Here is a 16,238-nt window from a genome sequence, read left to right on the forward strand (position 1 = left end):
CTCTCGGCCCCGTTGACAGAAACGCACTTATATATACCTAAACTCACAAACTCCCAGAGGCGCGCGTATGTGCAGTGGCTTACTTTCCAAGAAATGCCGAGGGGTTCCCGGGTCCGCGCTTTGTCCGCTAGTTGAGATCGGACACCGGCTACGGAGCCGAAAGAGCAGAAGCCAGCTTACGAACAAAAGGCGCGCCCGCCACTTTGGCTGCAAGCTGTAAAACGGAGGGGAGGCCCTCGATAAACTAACATGTAAATGAAAAAGGCGCAAGCTCACGTAGGGTATGAGAATGAGTCAATAGTCGTCAGTCACCGGTCTGTTCTTCAATAATTCTTCGAGGAGGGCACATTAAATTTATATTTTTATGTAAGGGTTAATTTAATGTCTAGTGACTAATAATAGTAATAATAATAATAATATAATAATAATAATAATAATAATAATAATAATAATAATAATAATAATAATAATAATAATAATAATAAAAGAGTGGATTGCATTGATACAACTGCGATCTTCCGTTCTATTGCTTTCTTTCGTTTTAACTGTACCATGTACAATAGCAAATGCGGATTTTATTTACTAAAATACAGTCTTCTTGGGGTGACTTCTCGTCAAGCCACTTATTTCTCGTCTCTTCTGCATCCTTGTTCTTTCCATATGCTTCTCTGAAACCTCCTCTCTCGTGCCGTCCTCCCCAAGCAATTCCTTGGTTGCTGGATCTTGCGCTTCCCTCTTTTCTACTATTCTAGCTTTTTTTTCCGAGAAGTCGACATACCCACGTAGGTCTGGAAATCCTTCGAGTTTGCGCAGACTTTCTTCACTTCCCAAACTCCTCGGAATGGTGGCGGGATCTTGCTTCACCTTCTTTCGAGTCTGCAGCCGTCGTCCAACCCCACTCGTTTGCCGCGCTGCGCTTTACGCCCCCCCCCCCTCCTTTTTTTTCGTGTCGAACGCAAACGCACAGACGCAAGCTGTTCGTTACGTGCGCGTTGGTAGCCAAAAGAGTGCACACGACAGGCATTATGAAAGGTGTTTTTCCGGCTATTTTATCGCTGTGGGAAACAATAATTTCGACCTCACAAGCCGACCTCACTAAGTTACGACCTCACTCAACCTCAAACTCACGTATGAGGTTGAGGTCTCATTTGCTGACCTCACTCAAAAATATTTCAGGTGTTGCCGACCTCACCTCAACCTCACCTCACTCCGTGAGGTTGAGGTCATTTTGAGGTTGAGGTTGACCCCATGAGGTTGCCCACCTCTGCTTACCTCCAAGAAGTTCAGGATCACACTATCAAAGGTGTTTGTAAGATATGTTTACGCCGACTACCTCCATCAGTAGATATCTCAGGTTTCCATCCAAGGCATTTGGGCTCTTGCTTGTGCCGTGCCTTCAGAAAGAGCGAACAATGAGCTTTTTGCTTCTTCTTTGCTTTCTTTAATGATGCCTGTAATGTGGATTCTTCAGAAGCGCAGCTCGTGGAGTACGCTGAGAGAAGATGAATGATTAGGCGCTGTGAAGCCATAGCATCATTCGACGTGAAAGTCCTAGGCCCCAAACGCGACAAGCACTGATTATCTCGAAATAAATGGTTAATTGTGTCAATACAGTGTTTCCAAATTATTTTTGCGAAAATAGAACACCTTTTCTCACGCAAACGTCTTTCGAAGTATTCGCATAGATGCAAAGGACGCTTGCGTTTAAATATTTTTTAAATAAAGTACGAAAACAGATGAAATACTAGAGTTTCTTTTATGTTATTGCAGGTGAATTATTTTTCCATTTAACTTCATTAGTGCCCCCATATAAGCACTTTTTGCGTTTTCTTGGCTCAATAAAGAAACAAAAATTTGTGCGTTTTCAGTATTTTTTTATAAACGTCGTTCATGGTTTAATCACATTCAGTTTTTTAACCTTTCAGCAGTCGGGAGCCTTTACGCAAATAATAATTTACGCTTTCTTTAAAATGTACATTTTTAGAAAAGCAGTCCCAATGTGCGCAGAAAGGGTTGCTTTTTTTAGAATGAGACCTAAATTAAACATAAAGGCCCTCGAGATAAAATAATGAAGGATAGTTTATTAAACCCATACTCGTCTTTGCCCGCAATCAATAATTTTTTTCTTATAGTGAATATTGTCTTAAGCGATAAATATATTTTTGAAGGTCAAAACCTGTGTCAGTGGTCGGCACTTCCTAATTGTGCTTTAAATGCATCACTCGTGCGGTGCCGACCTTTCCGTGGGACGCACGTTTGCTTTAGCTCATTCCCAAGGCGAAACATTCGCAATCAGTTGATGGTAACTAATATTTATCTTGAACGACGCACTTTCCAGATTTGTCACTGATGTTTGGCCTCGGCACGTTCAGGAATGCGAAGAAAGCATCGATGCAACGCCTATTGTGCGACGATTAGTCAACTTTACACAGAGAGACCACGTGTTCATTTCTTTTCTCCTGTATCACAGCAGAGCGAAATGATAGCGCAAACGGAAGCACGGACATGTACGTAAACCTGCAAACAAGATATTCTTTTTGTTTTCTCATCCCTTCATCTGTTCAACATTTGACTTTTTCTTTTTGTTATGACTAGTGAAATCTGCTTCTGATGGAGTATGACGTGAACAAAATTCTCTTCGAGAAGGATGTGTTACGGTTGACGCTCAGTGGCGAGAATCGGGCTCTTGCATGACCCGTAACAACCACAGCCGTTTTATGCACGAAACAATGAATCAGCTTCATGCAGAATGTCACTCGCGTATGATGATTATCTCGTCTAAATGAAGACTTTAAATCGTTCACGTTTTGCTTTCTCTACAGAAATGTATATCACTAAAATGCTCTTACAGGTCAAAATCACGGCAATAGAGTAGATGGTGATTCCTCTGCCATTAAAATACCATTCACACACACATATTGCATCGACTGTTTATAGCCGTTGCGATATTGAGCTCCGACATTGAGCTGTGGCGTGCAGATCGTATTCAGTGAAAGCACTGTTCGGTAGTCGCGCGCAGTAGTACTGATTTCGAGCTTGAAAAATTGTTTTCTCGCGTCGGACAAAACCTACTCGAGCAAACTATTATGGATGGCAAGATGAAAGGTTTGTGTAGTTATTGCTTTATGTCACATATTTTTATCTCGAGGGCTTTTATGCGTACTTTAACTCTCAGTTTAGCAACAGTATCCGTTTTTGCCAACTTCTGGAATGATTTTCCCAAAACGTACAGCACAAAAAAAAAACGTTTAACATTTTTTTTTGGCAGTAACTCTACCAACAGGTGAGCGATGTAAAACTTTATTGTCGCTTAAATCTGAACGAAGTTCATGATAAAAATATTTAAAAAGGACAATTTTTTCCTGCAGAAAAAACACATATAGGAGCAGTTATTGAGTTAAAATTAAAGAACAGCACATATGCGACCACAAAAGATTTTTTAATATATCTTCTTTCGCACCTGATTTAAAAATATTTAACTGCAAGCAGGTTTTGCGTGTTCGCGAAAAGTGCGAATGTCTCTTACGTCACAATGTTTTTTCCCCGAATTACTTTACCAAAACAGTATTTACACTATCGGCAATTACCCCAGATGATTTCAAGAGAATCGGTAAAGGCTGCTTTTGGGGCCAGGGACGTTTCGCATAGAATGACCTGATGGCAATTTAGGTGCAACGGGTATAGCGCTCGTTCGTCACTGCAAGGGCTCCCCCCTGCTTCTTCTGCCGTCGGGAGGCTCGCCCGGAATATGCTTGAACTCGACAGCGAGTTTACATTCGACGATTTCCGCGATGTTCGAGCCACGAAAAGTACCACCCCGACTCGACGCCGGACTGCATATATATGGAGCGAAGAAGCAACTGGCGCCGCCGCATAATTTTCCACGCAAAAGCGAGTTAGTTTGTTTAAGAGGTTTATTGTTCCAAATAGACTCTTGATATTAGATAGGCTGCAGTGAAGGGGTTCGCAAATTTCAACCAAATGCGGTTCTTTCACGTGCACTGACATCGCGCAGTACAAAGGCTCCTTGCTTTTTGCCTCCATTGAATAGTGGCTGCCGCGGCCGGGATTCGATCCCGCATCCTCCGTGTTCATTTCAATACATTGCAGTTTGTAGTCAGTGTAGATAAGTCTCACGGCAATATGCCTGCTCGAACAAGCCAATGACATCGGACCGATTGCAGACGCGCGTAAAGCTAGAACTCGGCGGCCTTGGTGGGCAGTCCCAATGAAAACGCGTGCCAACACAGCCGACGCACTCCTTCCGCGGCGTCTGGCCCTCTGTGCTTACTTCATTTCGTCACGGGTAGTCACTGCGTAGTGGCGTTACCGCGGAGGATGAAAGAGGAAACTAAACATTAGAGAACGGCCGTCTCCAGTCACTGAGGCGCAACGCAACGGGCAACGCCAATTGCACCTCCAAGGACAATTCGTAGTGGCCATAGAGCTGTCTCCCTCGCCATCTCTGCCACTCAGCCCCAGGGCTGAAAGCTGAAGGGTGCTCCGGCTTTCCGTGTCGCGAACTGTTTCTGCCAACTTGCAGCTGTTGGCTGATAGGCTGAGGGCCTCTTGCTGTACAGATAGGCCAGTATATCGCGTCCGCTAAATACGTATTTTGCATGTCAAAATTTGACCGAGTTGCATGCCTTATCACTGACTGTACTCGAGCAAGAAAGGCAAAACTTGATTAGGCTGGGGGCTGAGACGAGAAAAAAAAAAGTAGGCTTGAGCTCGCACATAAGGAGGCCGTGCTGCTTTTAAAGAGCGCCCAAGCTATAAGTATGGCGGGTTTTAATTGCGTGAAGTTTGTTTCAAATTATAAAACTCAATCTTCTAAACTACGTTATACAGATCTGTATTCATAACTTTTTTATTTAAAAATAGATCATTATAATAAATGTTCTAATCACGTGCAATTTTAATGCCAAACTAAGCATGTGCGTGTGTTGTGTTTTATGGCAAATAAGGCCATTATGCGCCAAGAACAAGGCTTGAAAGTAAACATTAACAGTTTAATATTCTATACCTGATTTAAAACCTTGTTACTTTAATGAATGCAAATAAATGGAAAATATTCATCAGTGGCTTTTCTATGATAAGTAAGGTTTAGTGTAGTGGGGTCTGTTCATTACAAATTTGTGTAAAGTATTTCTGTCTTAGTTCTTCAAGTTGCGTACAAATAATTAAAATGTGTTCAATGGTGACAACTCCACACAGTTCGCATGTAAATACACCTTGTTTTGAAAGTGTGGAGTGCTGTGTGAATTGTTCGTGAGTGATTTGGAGCGGACATCAAGCGACTTCGATGAAACGCTCTTGGTGCGTACATGATTTTCATTTCTCGATCACTACCTTCATTACGAATATTTTCTTGTATACATACTTCTCTCATGAATCCTGCCATTTATATTTCAGTTTTCGGCCATGCATTTGGATTCTGTAATAGACTCTGTATATTGTGAACAGCTTGAAATTGTGAAAAAAATGTTGACCTAAAACATTTGCCTCTCTTTTGTGCTTGTTTATGTGTTAGAATATGTTAAAAATGGAATTGTGTAAGGGGAGAAGTTGCCGTTTAGTTTGCGAACTTGCTCTCACATATTTTTTGGTGTGATTGAACTGTTTGTTGATGGCACATAAGCTTGCCAGGAAGGGAAGTCCTCTCGCTGTTTCGGCGGACATATCGAGTTTGACCTGTTGCCTGCTTAAACATTGTAAGGTTTTCACTACTATAGGGTAACTGCGGAAACTCCCCAACTTTGTTTTGTTTTCTTTTAGTTGGTTTGCATTCACGCCAAACCCAAAGCTTGTAATTTTTTTTAACTCCTGAGGACTGTGGGACAGGTATGCGTGCTGCACCAATATTGCAAGCCGTAAACGTTTCATTCAGCTCGTCTGCGCTGAGATAATCGGAAAAACGTTTTCGAGGTTGGCTTTTGACTTAAATAGCTCCTAGTCAGCAAGGTAACGTTCGCAATTACGTGTTTTTTTTAGAGTCACAGATGGTGAAGATGTTATACTAAATACAACGAAGCGAAGATCGCTTCGTGGGTGTTGTCAAGGGCTTCCCATGTTAAATCCATAACTAATGGTGAGCCAAGAAACAAATCTAACCAGCTCATTCTTCACGTTTTTGGGAAACAGTATGTTAACTTTCCTGTCTTTAGCCGGCAGATATATTTGCATAAAACAAAACCTATAATTTGTCCTCTGATATCTGTCTACCTGTTTCACCAGAGAGAGGAATGAGCAATGAAATACCCTACTAAAGTTTATGCTTTGGTTAGTCGTAATAACAGTTCTAAATCATGAAGCCTGATTGTTAGCTGTCGCGCAATGTATACGGAACATATTGATATGTTTTTTTTTTTACATCAGTCACAGTGACTGCACTGCTTCATACGTGATTTTTAGATCAATCTTTCGTTCTGCGAGACTACTTTGAACCACAATAGCAGCGCTCCAGGGAGCTTGCTGAAATGTTCTGTCACATCGAGGGACTGTGTAGTTTTTTGCAATAATTTGTTTTGTTGTGGTCTCCTATGTTTGTCTCCTGTAGACAGAGGGCTATAGGGGAACTGAATTTAAAATATCTTTTATGTTCGTGTAGTTTTTTAAAGTCCCCGCCGGTTCCAATGAACTAGAACACCGTATTACAAACTTGGGGCGGGGGGAGGGTGTGGGAAGGGATAGGGGTAAAAAACATAGGGTGATGCATCTTTTGGACCCATTATAGGGATTTTCTTTTTTCTTGTGCAAGGGAGGCTTGTCGCTGTTATAGCGGATACGAAGGCGTACTGGTGTCCGTCGCCTGGCTAGAGGCGCCGGAGGCCCTCAATGCCGCAGGTGTATGTGTTCGAGGCTTCTTTCAATTTTTTCAGTGCGGTGAAGCCTTGCGGTGGGCTGACTCAGGGATCTGCGCACCCTTTTGCAGAGATGGAAACGCAGCTTGCACTGCGTCTGACCGGCGCGGTGATGGCCCTATCTGAACAGCGGCCTCATCCTTCGGTGGTGTGCTGCCCCCCCCCCCTACGAACCACATGGAAGCAGTTACAAAATTCTGTTCTCGCTATGAATAAGAAAGTATTCTGTGCTACTCAATTTCATGCCCCTGGGTAAGTTAACTCCTTTTTTGTTTTGACAGTTAAGATTTCTTTTTTTCTTTTTCAATGAAGGAAACGACCATGAGTATGCGGTGTGTCCCGCTTGTCAGTTTGCACAGCGTGGTACTGCACTGCAGTTCTCCGACTGATGTCATTGAGATGCACATTTGACGCAAGCTTGATGGCCGTGACACCTTCGTGACCCGTGGCCGAATTTTTGACAGTTGAAGCAGCGTCTGGGATTCGGTATGTTATGCTGACATCTATTTTCAAGTAATCCGCTTCATTAGACTCGGAGAGGGCGCAGGATGAAAAATTGGGGACTAAGTGCTTCCCTCAATCAATACTTCCTCTGTCGGACATAGGTAGTAATTTTCAAAGATCGTACCACGTACGCAGTTCAGAGACCTATCGGCTATGATTGAAATAAAGATATCTCCAATCGACACTATGTAGGACAGTTTTGAGTACTGGGCATTGTCTTTCACTGCAAGCATGAGGTCAACAATGGGCATTTTTGATACCTTGTATATACCCATGTCCTAAGGCACAAGTTAGGCGTTTCGACACTAGAAATGGAAAGATTTTTCAGGCAGCTTTCTCTGTTTCATCATTATGTAGGACATTACATTTGGGGAATAATTCTTTCGTTTCGGGAAGAATGGGGCAGTGCATTTGGTCCATCATTTTTGTTTATTTGTTTTTCGAAGGCGACCACTTTGGTGTGAAGAAGTCATAGAAAACGTTTGTTGTTCGGCAGCGGTGCTTGCCCCATATCATCGAGCACAACAAGGGGATGGGACAGGAACGTACAAGACGTCCTGCCCACGCCAGGTGTACACTGCCATTACAACCAAATATGGGGCCACTCGATAACTTCACCACGCGAGGTTAACGCTCGGCGCCAGGAAGATAGAAAGCTGGAAGGGAGGACAGGATAGATTTGTAAGGTCGAAGAAAGGACAGTGAAATATGCAGGGGATGATAGGAAAAGGCGACTGCCATTTTCCCCAGACGAGTCAGGCCGGAGGTGCAATACGTCTATTGGAAGCGTGGGCCAAAATGGTGTGTGGCCTTTGCCGCGGGGCCTGAAAGTTCAAAACACTCAGCATCGGCTTAACCACTAGGATCTCCTTTTCACCAGCCACGGAGATGCAGCGCACGGCCAATCGTGGGAGCTCGGGGTCCATGGTGTCACACAGTACACGCACACTTCTGCTGTAACAGATTCCCCCGTGGGGTATTCCAGAAATGGGGCTAGCTTTTGAACTAAAACTAATTTATTTAAGTAAGCGGGTGACATATCAAAATAGAGGAGCAATGCCGTGAATGTTTATAAAGCCTGTTAAGTTTTATCATATTCGCTGTCTACTGATTCTGCACCAGAATTAAACTAGAATTGCTCAGCCATGCTCAAATATTTTTGCGTTGTTCTACAAAGTGTTCATTTATTTGCCTGTCATGATTCGAAATTTATTTTTCAGCTTTCAATTCAGTACGACCGTGGTTGGTGGAAATTTTTTTTTGAAGGACTGTGAACCATTCGTTTCGGAGCAGCTGCCGCCGAGATGAATTCTTTGCTTCTTAGTTCAGCGCATACCCTCTTCCCTTCTTTTCAGTGATACACCACTGAGGCTTATCGTGTTTAACGTCAGAAGCCTACTCACTCAAAGATGACGACGCAGTAGAGGAGGCACAGAATCTTTCGACTTTCTGGGGTTTTTTATGCTCACTAATATCACACCGAACACGGGGCCTTGCTTTTCATCTCCACCGCAAACTGGCCAACGCAGTAGGGCTGCGTAACATATCCCGTAGCAGCTCTCGAGCAGACGACGCTCTGGCGCATGAGTTGGTGTCAGGTGGCGCACAAATAGCGGAAATATTGTCAAAAGGAATAAGGGCGCATATAAATCCAGCCGTTCGTATCCCATCTGTGGCGCATTGTATTAATACGTAGTACTACTTATCTCTGCACTGAAAACGTGTTCGAATCATTCGAGTGCAATTTTTTCTAAACTTATTTTTACTAACAACTTTCCCCGGGTGTGTTCCCATTTAGGCTGTATTATGTGACGGTTTAGGTTTTTATTAGCCTAAAAGCCAGCCGGGACCAGAGCCACGAGGTGGTGGTATGACAATAGTTACACTATTCAGTTACCTTCACCATAATCATTTCCTGCCTTGAATGAGTATATGTTACCTTTACATTACGTTATGAGACCCCTTTCAACAACAATCGCTATTTAATCGCCGAGAGCGTCGTCTGCATGAGTGCTCCTACAGGATATGGTTTGACAATACGCAGCGGGGCTATGCTGCAACGTTCTTGGCATCATCAGTCGAGATGACTAACCACTGAGCTACCGCAGCGGCGTGCTTCTTTGTTCATTGAGTTGTCAATATAATGTGACAATGTCGTTTTCAGATATTACGAAGAGCTCGAAAGAATGTGCGGGGAAAGTGCAGGTCCTCTACTATTTTTTATGAAACGTTAGTAGCGAAGTGTACTTTGTTTGCGGCTGAAAAGAAAAAATCGGTGCGTTCACTCTCCTAAAATCACTACGCTATAAACTGCGCTGTTCGTTAGAGCGAGAACCATTAGGAAAATTATGCGTTTTCATTTCATCATTGACCCATGCGACAAAGTTGTCCATGGCAATTCGCCTTGCCTCTGAACTTTCAACTAGGGCAGTGTTTGAAAAGCTATTACAAAAACGACTGCACTGTAGAATAATTCTTTCCTATTGAACGGGAAAATCGATTTATATATTCGATGCCTGATGGCAGGCAGGAGCAAAGTTCGGGCGCGTGAACAGTATGAAGTCTCCAAACAGAGTCTTCTTCACACACACACACAAAAAAATGTCCAGTCAATAAAGACTTGTCCCGCTGGCCCTGCTGCAATATATTTGCGGCGACGAGAAATCCGTGAATAGCACAATTCTAGGGTGCTATATCTTAAAGCGCGCGTAGGGATGTCTTTTATTTACAGAAAATAAGCAAACGTTTAGCTCTTTGTTTGTTACGCGGCAGAAAATGTTTGAGGAGCACTTGTTTTAAATTCCAGCCCTCAATATATGCTATACTTTTTATGTTGGTACTCCACATTGAGCCACTGTAAAAATGCGTTGCAGCACAGCTCCCATGCGGGACCATAGTGTATTCCGGTCGCTCAGATGAAATCAACTGAAAACACGAAACAGCCTAAATGGAGGTTGAAAGAATTCCCCTTGGTTGCACAAGTTTAAGTACAGGGGTACTCAAAAGTTCTCAGACCGCTCCGAATGGCCAAGGAGAGAGTGGCGCTGCTATCAGATGCGCGTCCGGCTGTGCGCTGATGGCGAGGCCGTGCGCTCAGAGGGTGCCAAGCCCCTTTGTTCTCGGTTTCCTTGATGACAAAGCAGTGAAACGATACTGCGCGGGCGCCTTCGCGGTTCTTTCTTCGGGTTTCGCTGCGCTGCAGCCCGTAGCTTTGCAGATGATCGTTCGCCAGAGTGAAGCGTGATGATGGCCTGAATATTTAGGTGTACTGTGCGCGCCTTTTCGTTCTTTTCGCCATCTTGGCTGGCGATAACATGCGTTTTACTTGTCGTCAGCTTTTTCACAGCTCGCGGTGCCTAACTGTGGCTTCTCTAACTGCTCCACTTGCTGCTAATTTACTGGGCACGAATCGGGGTAGAGCGCACATTGTTTGCTTGTGCTTCTAAAGGGTTTTCGTTTCTTCGTTATATCCAGCTCCTCCTCTCGATTTTATATTAGTGAGCGCGTGCAGTATCCTCACGCACATGTCGACCAGCTAAAGTTGTGGAACCAGCATATATTAGTGACATTTCTGAGAAGTATTTCATAAATGTCACGCATTATGTACTGTCAGGGTTAAGTTTTGAGTGCTGGCGCTCGCCTTCCTGCTCTCAAGAGAAGGGAAAAGGTACTTTTTTATGTCTGCAGAAAACAAGCGGGTAAGGAATGCGCTTCACAACGCGAAGTCATGTCACGAATGTTTTAGATTAGGCGACATGCTATTCAACCCGTCCCTAGCTTTTATTCTCCGCGCTTCTCGTCCGGCGGACTGAGCTACGCCACCACCCCCGAGGCAATAGTCAACATATGTGATCACCTGTATTTGCGTTGGTGTTGTCACCGGGCTGTGGACATCTCGGCTTTCGTTCGGAGCTTAGGCAGTCATACACCCTCTCGATATATACGTACCTAAGACATCTGTGACAGCGATGGGCGTATAGTTCTGCGTCGTTACTTTTCAGTTGCCCAGCAAAAATACGATGACAATCAACGATGTGGCAACGAAAACCATGTTCATAAATATGCTCTTAGAGTTCAATAAGCGCACGTGTACCTTACGACCATTTGTGAACTATAAGCCACAGCACACACATCGAGCATGTCCAATTACAAATTGTTCGGTGAAAGGCCGCGGATTGCGTTAGAAGAGCAAACATTGTCAAGAACATGCTTTTTCAAGACGCTGCTTCGGCACTGTATAAGGATTTCCTGTGCAAAATAACTTGAAAAACACTGAACTAATTTTTTTGTGGAACGCGTGCTAATATATTAGGAACTCGCATGGCTGCGTAACCGTGAAATGAATGGCTTCAAGTACAAGCGGAACGCAACATGCTTGAAAGCGGAGATGTCGAAAGCCCGAAGGCAACAAAAACCGAAAAAACATCTAAACAAATACAGGTAATCAGATTTGTCGACTAGAAGCCTCTGCGGTGGTGACGAATCAGTACACTCGTCGAGAAGCGCGTAATCTAAAATCGCGGAACATGTTGAAGAGCACGTCGCCTAACCTATAAGAATTTCTGATGTGTCCTCTCGCCGTGAGATGCCTTCGTTGTCGCTTGAATTCTGACAATATGGGAGAGTGCACTTCTCATTCTCGCAAGAACAAAAACACGTTCGCAATTGCTGAAAATGTTAACATGACAGTTCACAATGCGCCCCAAAAGATGAAATACTACGCAGTAGCATCAGTAGCACATGTTAATTCCCCAACACACACATACCTTCAAGTGCTTTGCCCGCGTACGTTGGTGAGCTGGCACACACTAATACAATGTCTGAGAGAGTGCAATGGCTATTACGCGACAACGAAAACCTTTCAGAAGCACAACCAAACAATGCGCGCTCTACCTCGATTCCTGGCCAGTAAAGTACTAACAAATGGAACAATTAAAGAAGCCACAGTGAGGCTCCGCGAGCTGTGAAAGAGCTGATGGCAAGGTAAACGCATGTCATCACCAGCCAAAAAGGCGAAAAGCACAAAGAAGCACGCATAGTACAAATAAATATTGAGGTGAGCATCACGGTTCTCTCCAGCGCAAGGTCGCGTGCCGGACCACGGGCTGCAGCGCAGCGGAATCAGAAGAAACGACCGCGAAGGCGCTCCGCACTATCTTTTTAACTGCTTTGTAATCAAGGAGAGCTAGAGCGAAGGGGCCGGACACCCTCTGAGTGCATACCCTTGCCACCGGCGAGAATCGGGGCGCGAATCTGATAGCAGCGCTGTGATAGCAGAGAGCAACCACTCGTCGGCCATTCGGAGCGGCCTGAGAACCTTGGCTACCCCAGTACATAGCGAAACGGTAGAATTTCATTATGACGAGACTGACGCACATAGCTTAAAAGCGTTTCTCAGATGGAAGTTCCTATAACAACGAGCATTTATGCACATAGCTGACCGACAAAGGGCCGTTACCCCAAGCGGCTCGCTAACTTCCAAGACTAAAACAAGCTCTGCATTTGGAATATTTATGCAGTGTGTACGCTGAAGTTAGTAAGATTTCGTCACTTGTGTACTCACCAGCGCCGTCTTCTCCGGGTTCGTGAGCAGTGTCTCTGTGGCCAGGTCGTAGAAGGAGCAGATAGGGATCTCGATGCTCGGATAAGGCGAGTACACGATGCCATCTTCAATGCGGACCTTCATCTTTCCCCAATACAGACCAGCTGCGAACTCTGCAATGCAGACATGTGACAAATCAGGTGGATGCTAAAGACAGCCGAGCTGCAATGGAGCCTTTGTTAAACAAAACGTTATTCTAGTTTTACTGTGATTGTTTATATGAAACAGTGAACCTGAAATATCGCGTACGTGTACATATATACTAATGAGTCTATTATCTAATAGTATAAACAGAAACATGCAATATAATGCAATAATAGCTATTTTGCATCCTGAACAGAAACCACAGTAATGACTTGCTGTTCTTGTGCTTCATGTCGGGCTAGCACTCTGCTTTCAAGCCAAATGCTGCTCTGCCAGCTCTGACTACATCTGCTGACGCGGAGAACACATCGAGGAATAGGGCAAACGCAAACGATTTATTGGGACTTCCCATTACAATTGAGCGTTCCTCGGACGCAAGCGTGCGCAAGCAGCAAGTTACATGCACTTTACACAAGGCTCGGACAGAAGTCACCTAGCTGGGGCTTGTTCTGGCCACTCCGGGCAGGTATCCGAACGTCCTCCCGTATCGGCTCCGAACCGCGTACTACCTTTCGCCGAGCGCACGCCGCCGCCCGCCAAAACGAGAAAGGGCATATTTTGTGGTGTTTTTTGCTTGGGATATTGTTGAGAGGAGGGGTATACCTAGAGGCGACGTATGTTGCCCAGCTTGTGGCATCACTCTTAGCTGCCAATGGGAAGGGGAAGAAGGGGGAGGAGGGAGGGGGAGCACAATGCATAGACGCGTGCGTCAACCAAGGTCACCTAAAGGATCGTCAAAAGAAGCGCGCTCCTCCCAAGCTGCTGCCACGGTTAGCCTGCGAGTATGCCAGGAGGAGGGCAGTGCCGGCGAGGGAGAGGGACAAGGTGAAAATGAGACGCTTCTGGCGAGCACGGAGCGGACTAACATCACATCCTGTCTGCATCAATAAAGAACGGGCGGGGCGTGAGTTGGTGTCAATTTTGTCGTTCGTCTGGCTTTACTGCCGGTCCAGGCGCTGAACAGAAGGCCGGACACAGGGTCGGAAGGCTCTGTCTAGGAGAGTAGCGATCAAGCGGAAGTAGCTTGGCACGCGTGTATGCCGGCTATCCTCCGCATAGGCTCGCTTTATGAAATTTCCCGCAGTTGCTGCCGAGGCAATCTAAAGCACGCAATGTTCGATGGCGTGGTGCGCCGCTCGCCCCAAGCAGCGCCGATGCCCCGGGAGCTGTAATCCATGACGCCAGGCTGGGTTCTGTCCTTTTGCGCAAGCACCTTGCGCGCCTTCGGTTGAGGCACTACGCCGGCTTCTGTAACCACCCAAGTTGGGTAAATTGGTATGAGTTTTCTCGAACCTGGCGCCGCGTTGTCGGCATGGCTGACTTTAGGCGAGGTTGCCGACATCAGCTATTGAGTCTGATAGGATTGCGTCCAGATAACGCATTTAAAAGCAGCCACCTGCTTATAAAGACTTAGGCAGGTTATGAAAGATCTACAGATTTGAAGGTACTGCAGCTAGCGCACCTCCTCTCGTCTGCGCTCCAAATGCCGCACTCTAGTGAGTCGTACGCTCGTCTCTTTCTGCAAGCGCTGAGTTCGGGGGAATGGACACATACTTCAGGTGAGGCTGTCAGGCCAATAATTATCTGTGCAAGCCTAGCCTTAAAGGTGGTTGGGAGATGAACAGAATGGATGTATGTATGTTCTCTCGCGTGGCGGCGTTTCAGGGTAGCTGTGCTGTATGCCGTAGTAAGCACTACGCTGTCAACACGGAGATGCAACGATCTCCTTGCGGTACAAACGAGCGTGCGCGAGTTCGCGTGATCTGGCTGCCTCTGCCGGCTTCTCGATCTCGGACGCTTTAAATTGCCGAAGCCACTATGCAGCCATGTGCGTGATTTCACACTCGGGGTATTGTCACGTTTTTCAAGCGCGTTCGCTGGCTTCCGGTAGCTATTACAAGCTATAGCGTCTATAGCTTGTTATAGCTAAGCTTCGATAGCTGATTGTTTCTAGTTAAAGAGATTGCATAACATTCAGTAGCGAAAATTGATGCACTCTGAGGCAGCTTAACATTTTTATTTTTTTATTTTTCAACACAACAAACATAGAACGCTGTTTTTTACCCGTGTTTATAAAATGTTCGGAATTTTTTTTTGCACTTTTCGTCTAATGTGTACAGACAGACGGCTCCTGTTTTTTATGACATTCCGTTAGTGTGAGGGTTTTGAAGTTACTATGAGCATTTTGGAGTTTTGCAAGACATTTCATGGCCACGTTGCAAGATGCAACTAGACCTGGAGAACGCATTTCACCGGGTTTTCCACGAAATTTTGTTTTCAATATTGGATCCCATAAATGTAGGCTCAGTCATAAAAGGGCAGCTCAAATGGCTTACGTAAAATGTTCAGCCAGCATCATCATAAATAGATAGGTGGCAGAAAGCTTTCCGATACGACAATCTGTTACACAAGGATGTCCGCTTTCCACTACTCGATGACTTCTTATGCTATAAAGAAGTTATATTTCTGTTTGTCTATAAAAACGTTATTTCGCTCTCTGTATACTTTGCTTGGGTGCAGTAATTGCGGTCGCACTTCTCCGATCGCCCTTTAAACACTGTGACTCTTTTTCCTCGCTTTCCCAAGGCGTTACCAATGCTTCGCATCTTTATAATGCATCGCTTTCTGGCAGGCAATCTCAGAATATGGTATAAAACCAAAGCTAAGCGATTTTCCGTTGTATTTGAACGCATGTAATTGTTTCTACATGCAGGAATATCCGATGTAATAATGATCGTCATATTGCATGTTTTTTCTTCACATGTTACCAGCGGAGCTGCGACGCCTATGAATGGACTTCCGAATAAGCGTTTTCATAACAAACATTGAAGAATGTGTAACCCCACATGCGGCTGTCTGTGCATATTTATATGGTCACCGATGTGTTTAAGTTACGCCCGAGCGCATTTTTGCTGTCTCTAACGAAATTCCGCACTCACCCTTGAACATTCACTTTGAAGCGTTGAAGTCGTAGATAAGATATGAAGATATATTACAAGATCGGACGAGCTGCAGGGATTGTTTCCTGTAATGTACTCATGTTCTCGCCGAGATCAACACGCAAATGTGATGCAATGCGCTTATCATCCTTCTAGGGCAGAATTAGATTGTTGCAGAGGTTCTAG

The 16,238-nt window shown here is 44.8% G+C and overlaps 1 protein-coding gene across 2 annotated transcripts in view; it reads right to left on the reverse strand.

Annotated features, from left to right (window-relative positions):
* LOC146191956 (uncharacterized) overlaps positions 1-16,238 on the reverse strand; it is an 84,383-nt gene that overhangs the window by 53,427 nt on the left and 14,718 nt on the right. The window contains exons 1-2 of one of the 2 annotated variants that reach the window (XM_084602347.1): positions 13,547-13,657; positions 12,931-13,082 (exon numbers count right to left, since the gene is read on the reverse strand). In XM_084602347.1, the coding sequence (XP_084458473.1) occupies positions 12,931-13,053 (123 nt within the window). In that variant the 5' untranslated portion in view covers positions 13,054-13,082; positions 13,547-13,657. Of the gene's footprint in view, positions 1-12,930; positions 13,083-13,546; positions 13,658-16,238 lie in introns of those variants that run through there. The other variant, XM_084602349.1, reaches the window with a different exon arrangement.

This window comes from Amblyomma maculatum, chromosome 4 (genome assembly GCF_055883805.1).
Source record: "Amblyomma maculatum isolate TAMU_Amacu chromosome 4, ASM5588380v1, whole genome shotgun sequence".
Classification (NCBI taxonomy): Eukaryota; Metazoa; Arthropoda; class Arachnida; order Ixodida; family Ixodidae; genus Amblyomma; species Amblyomma maculatum.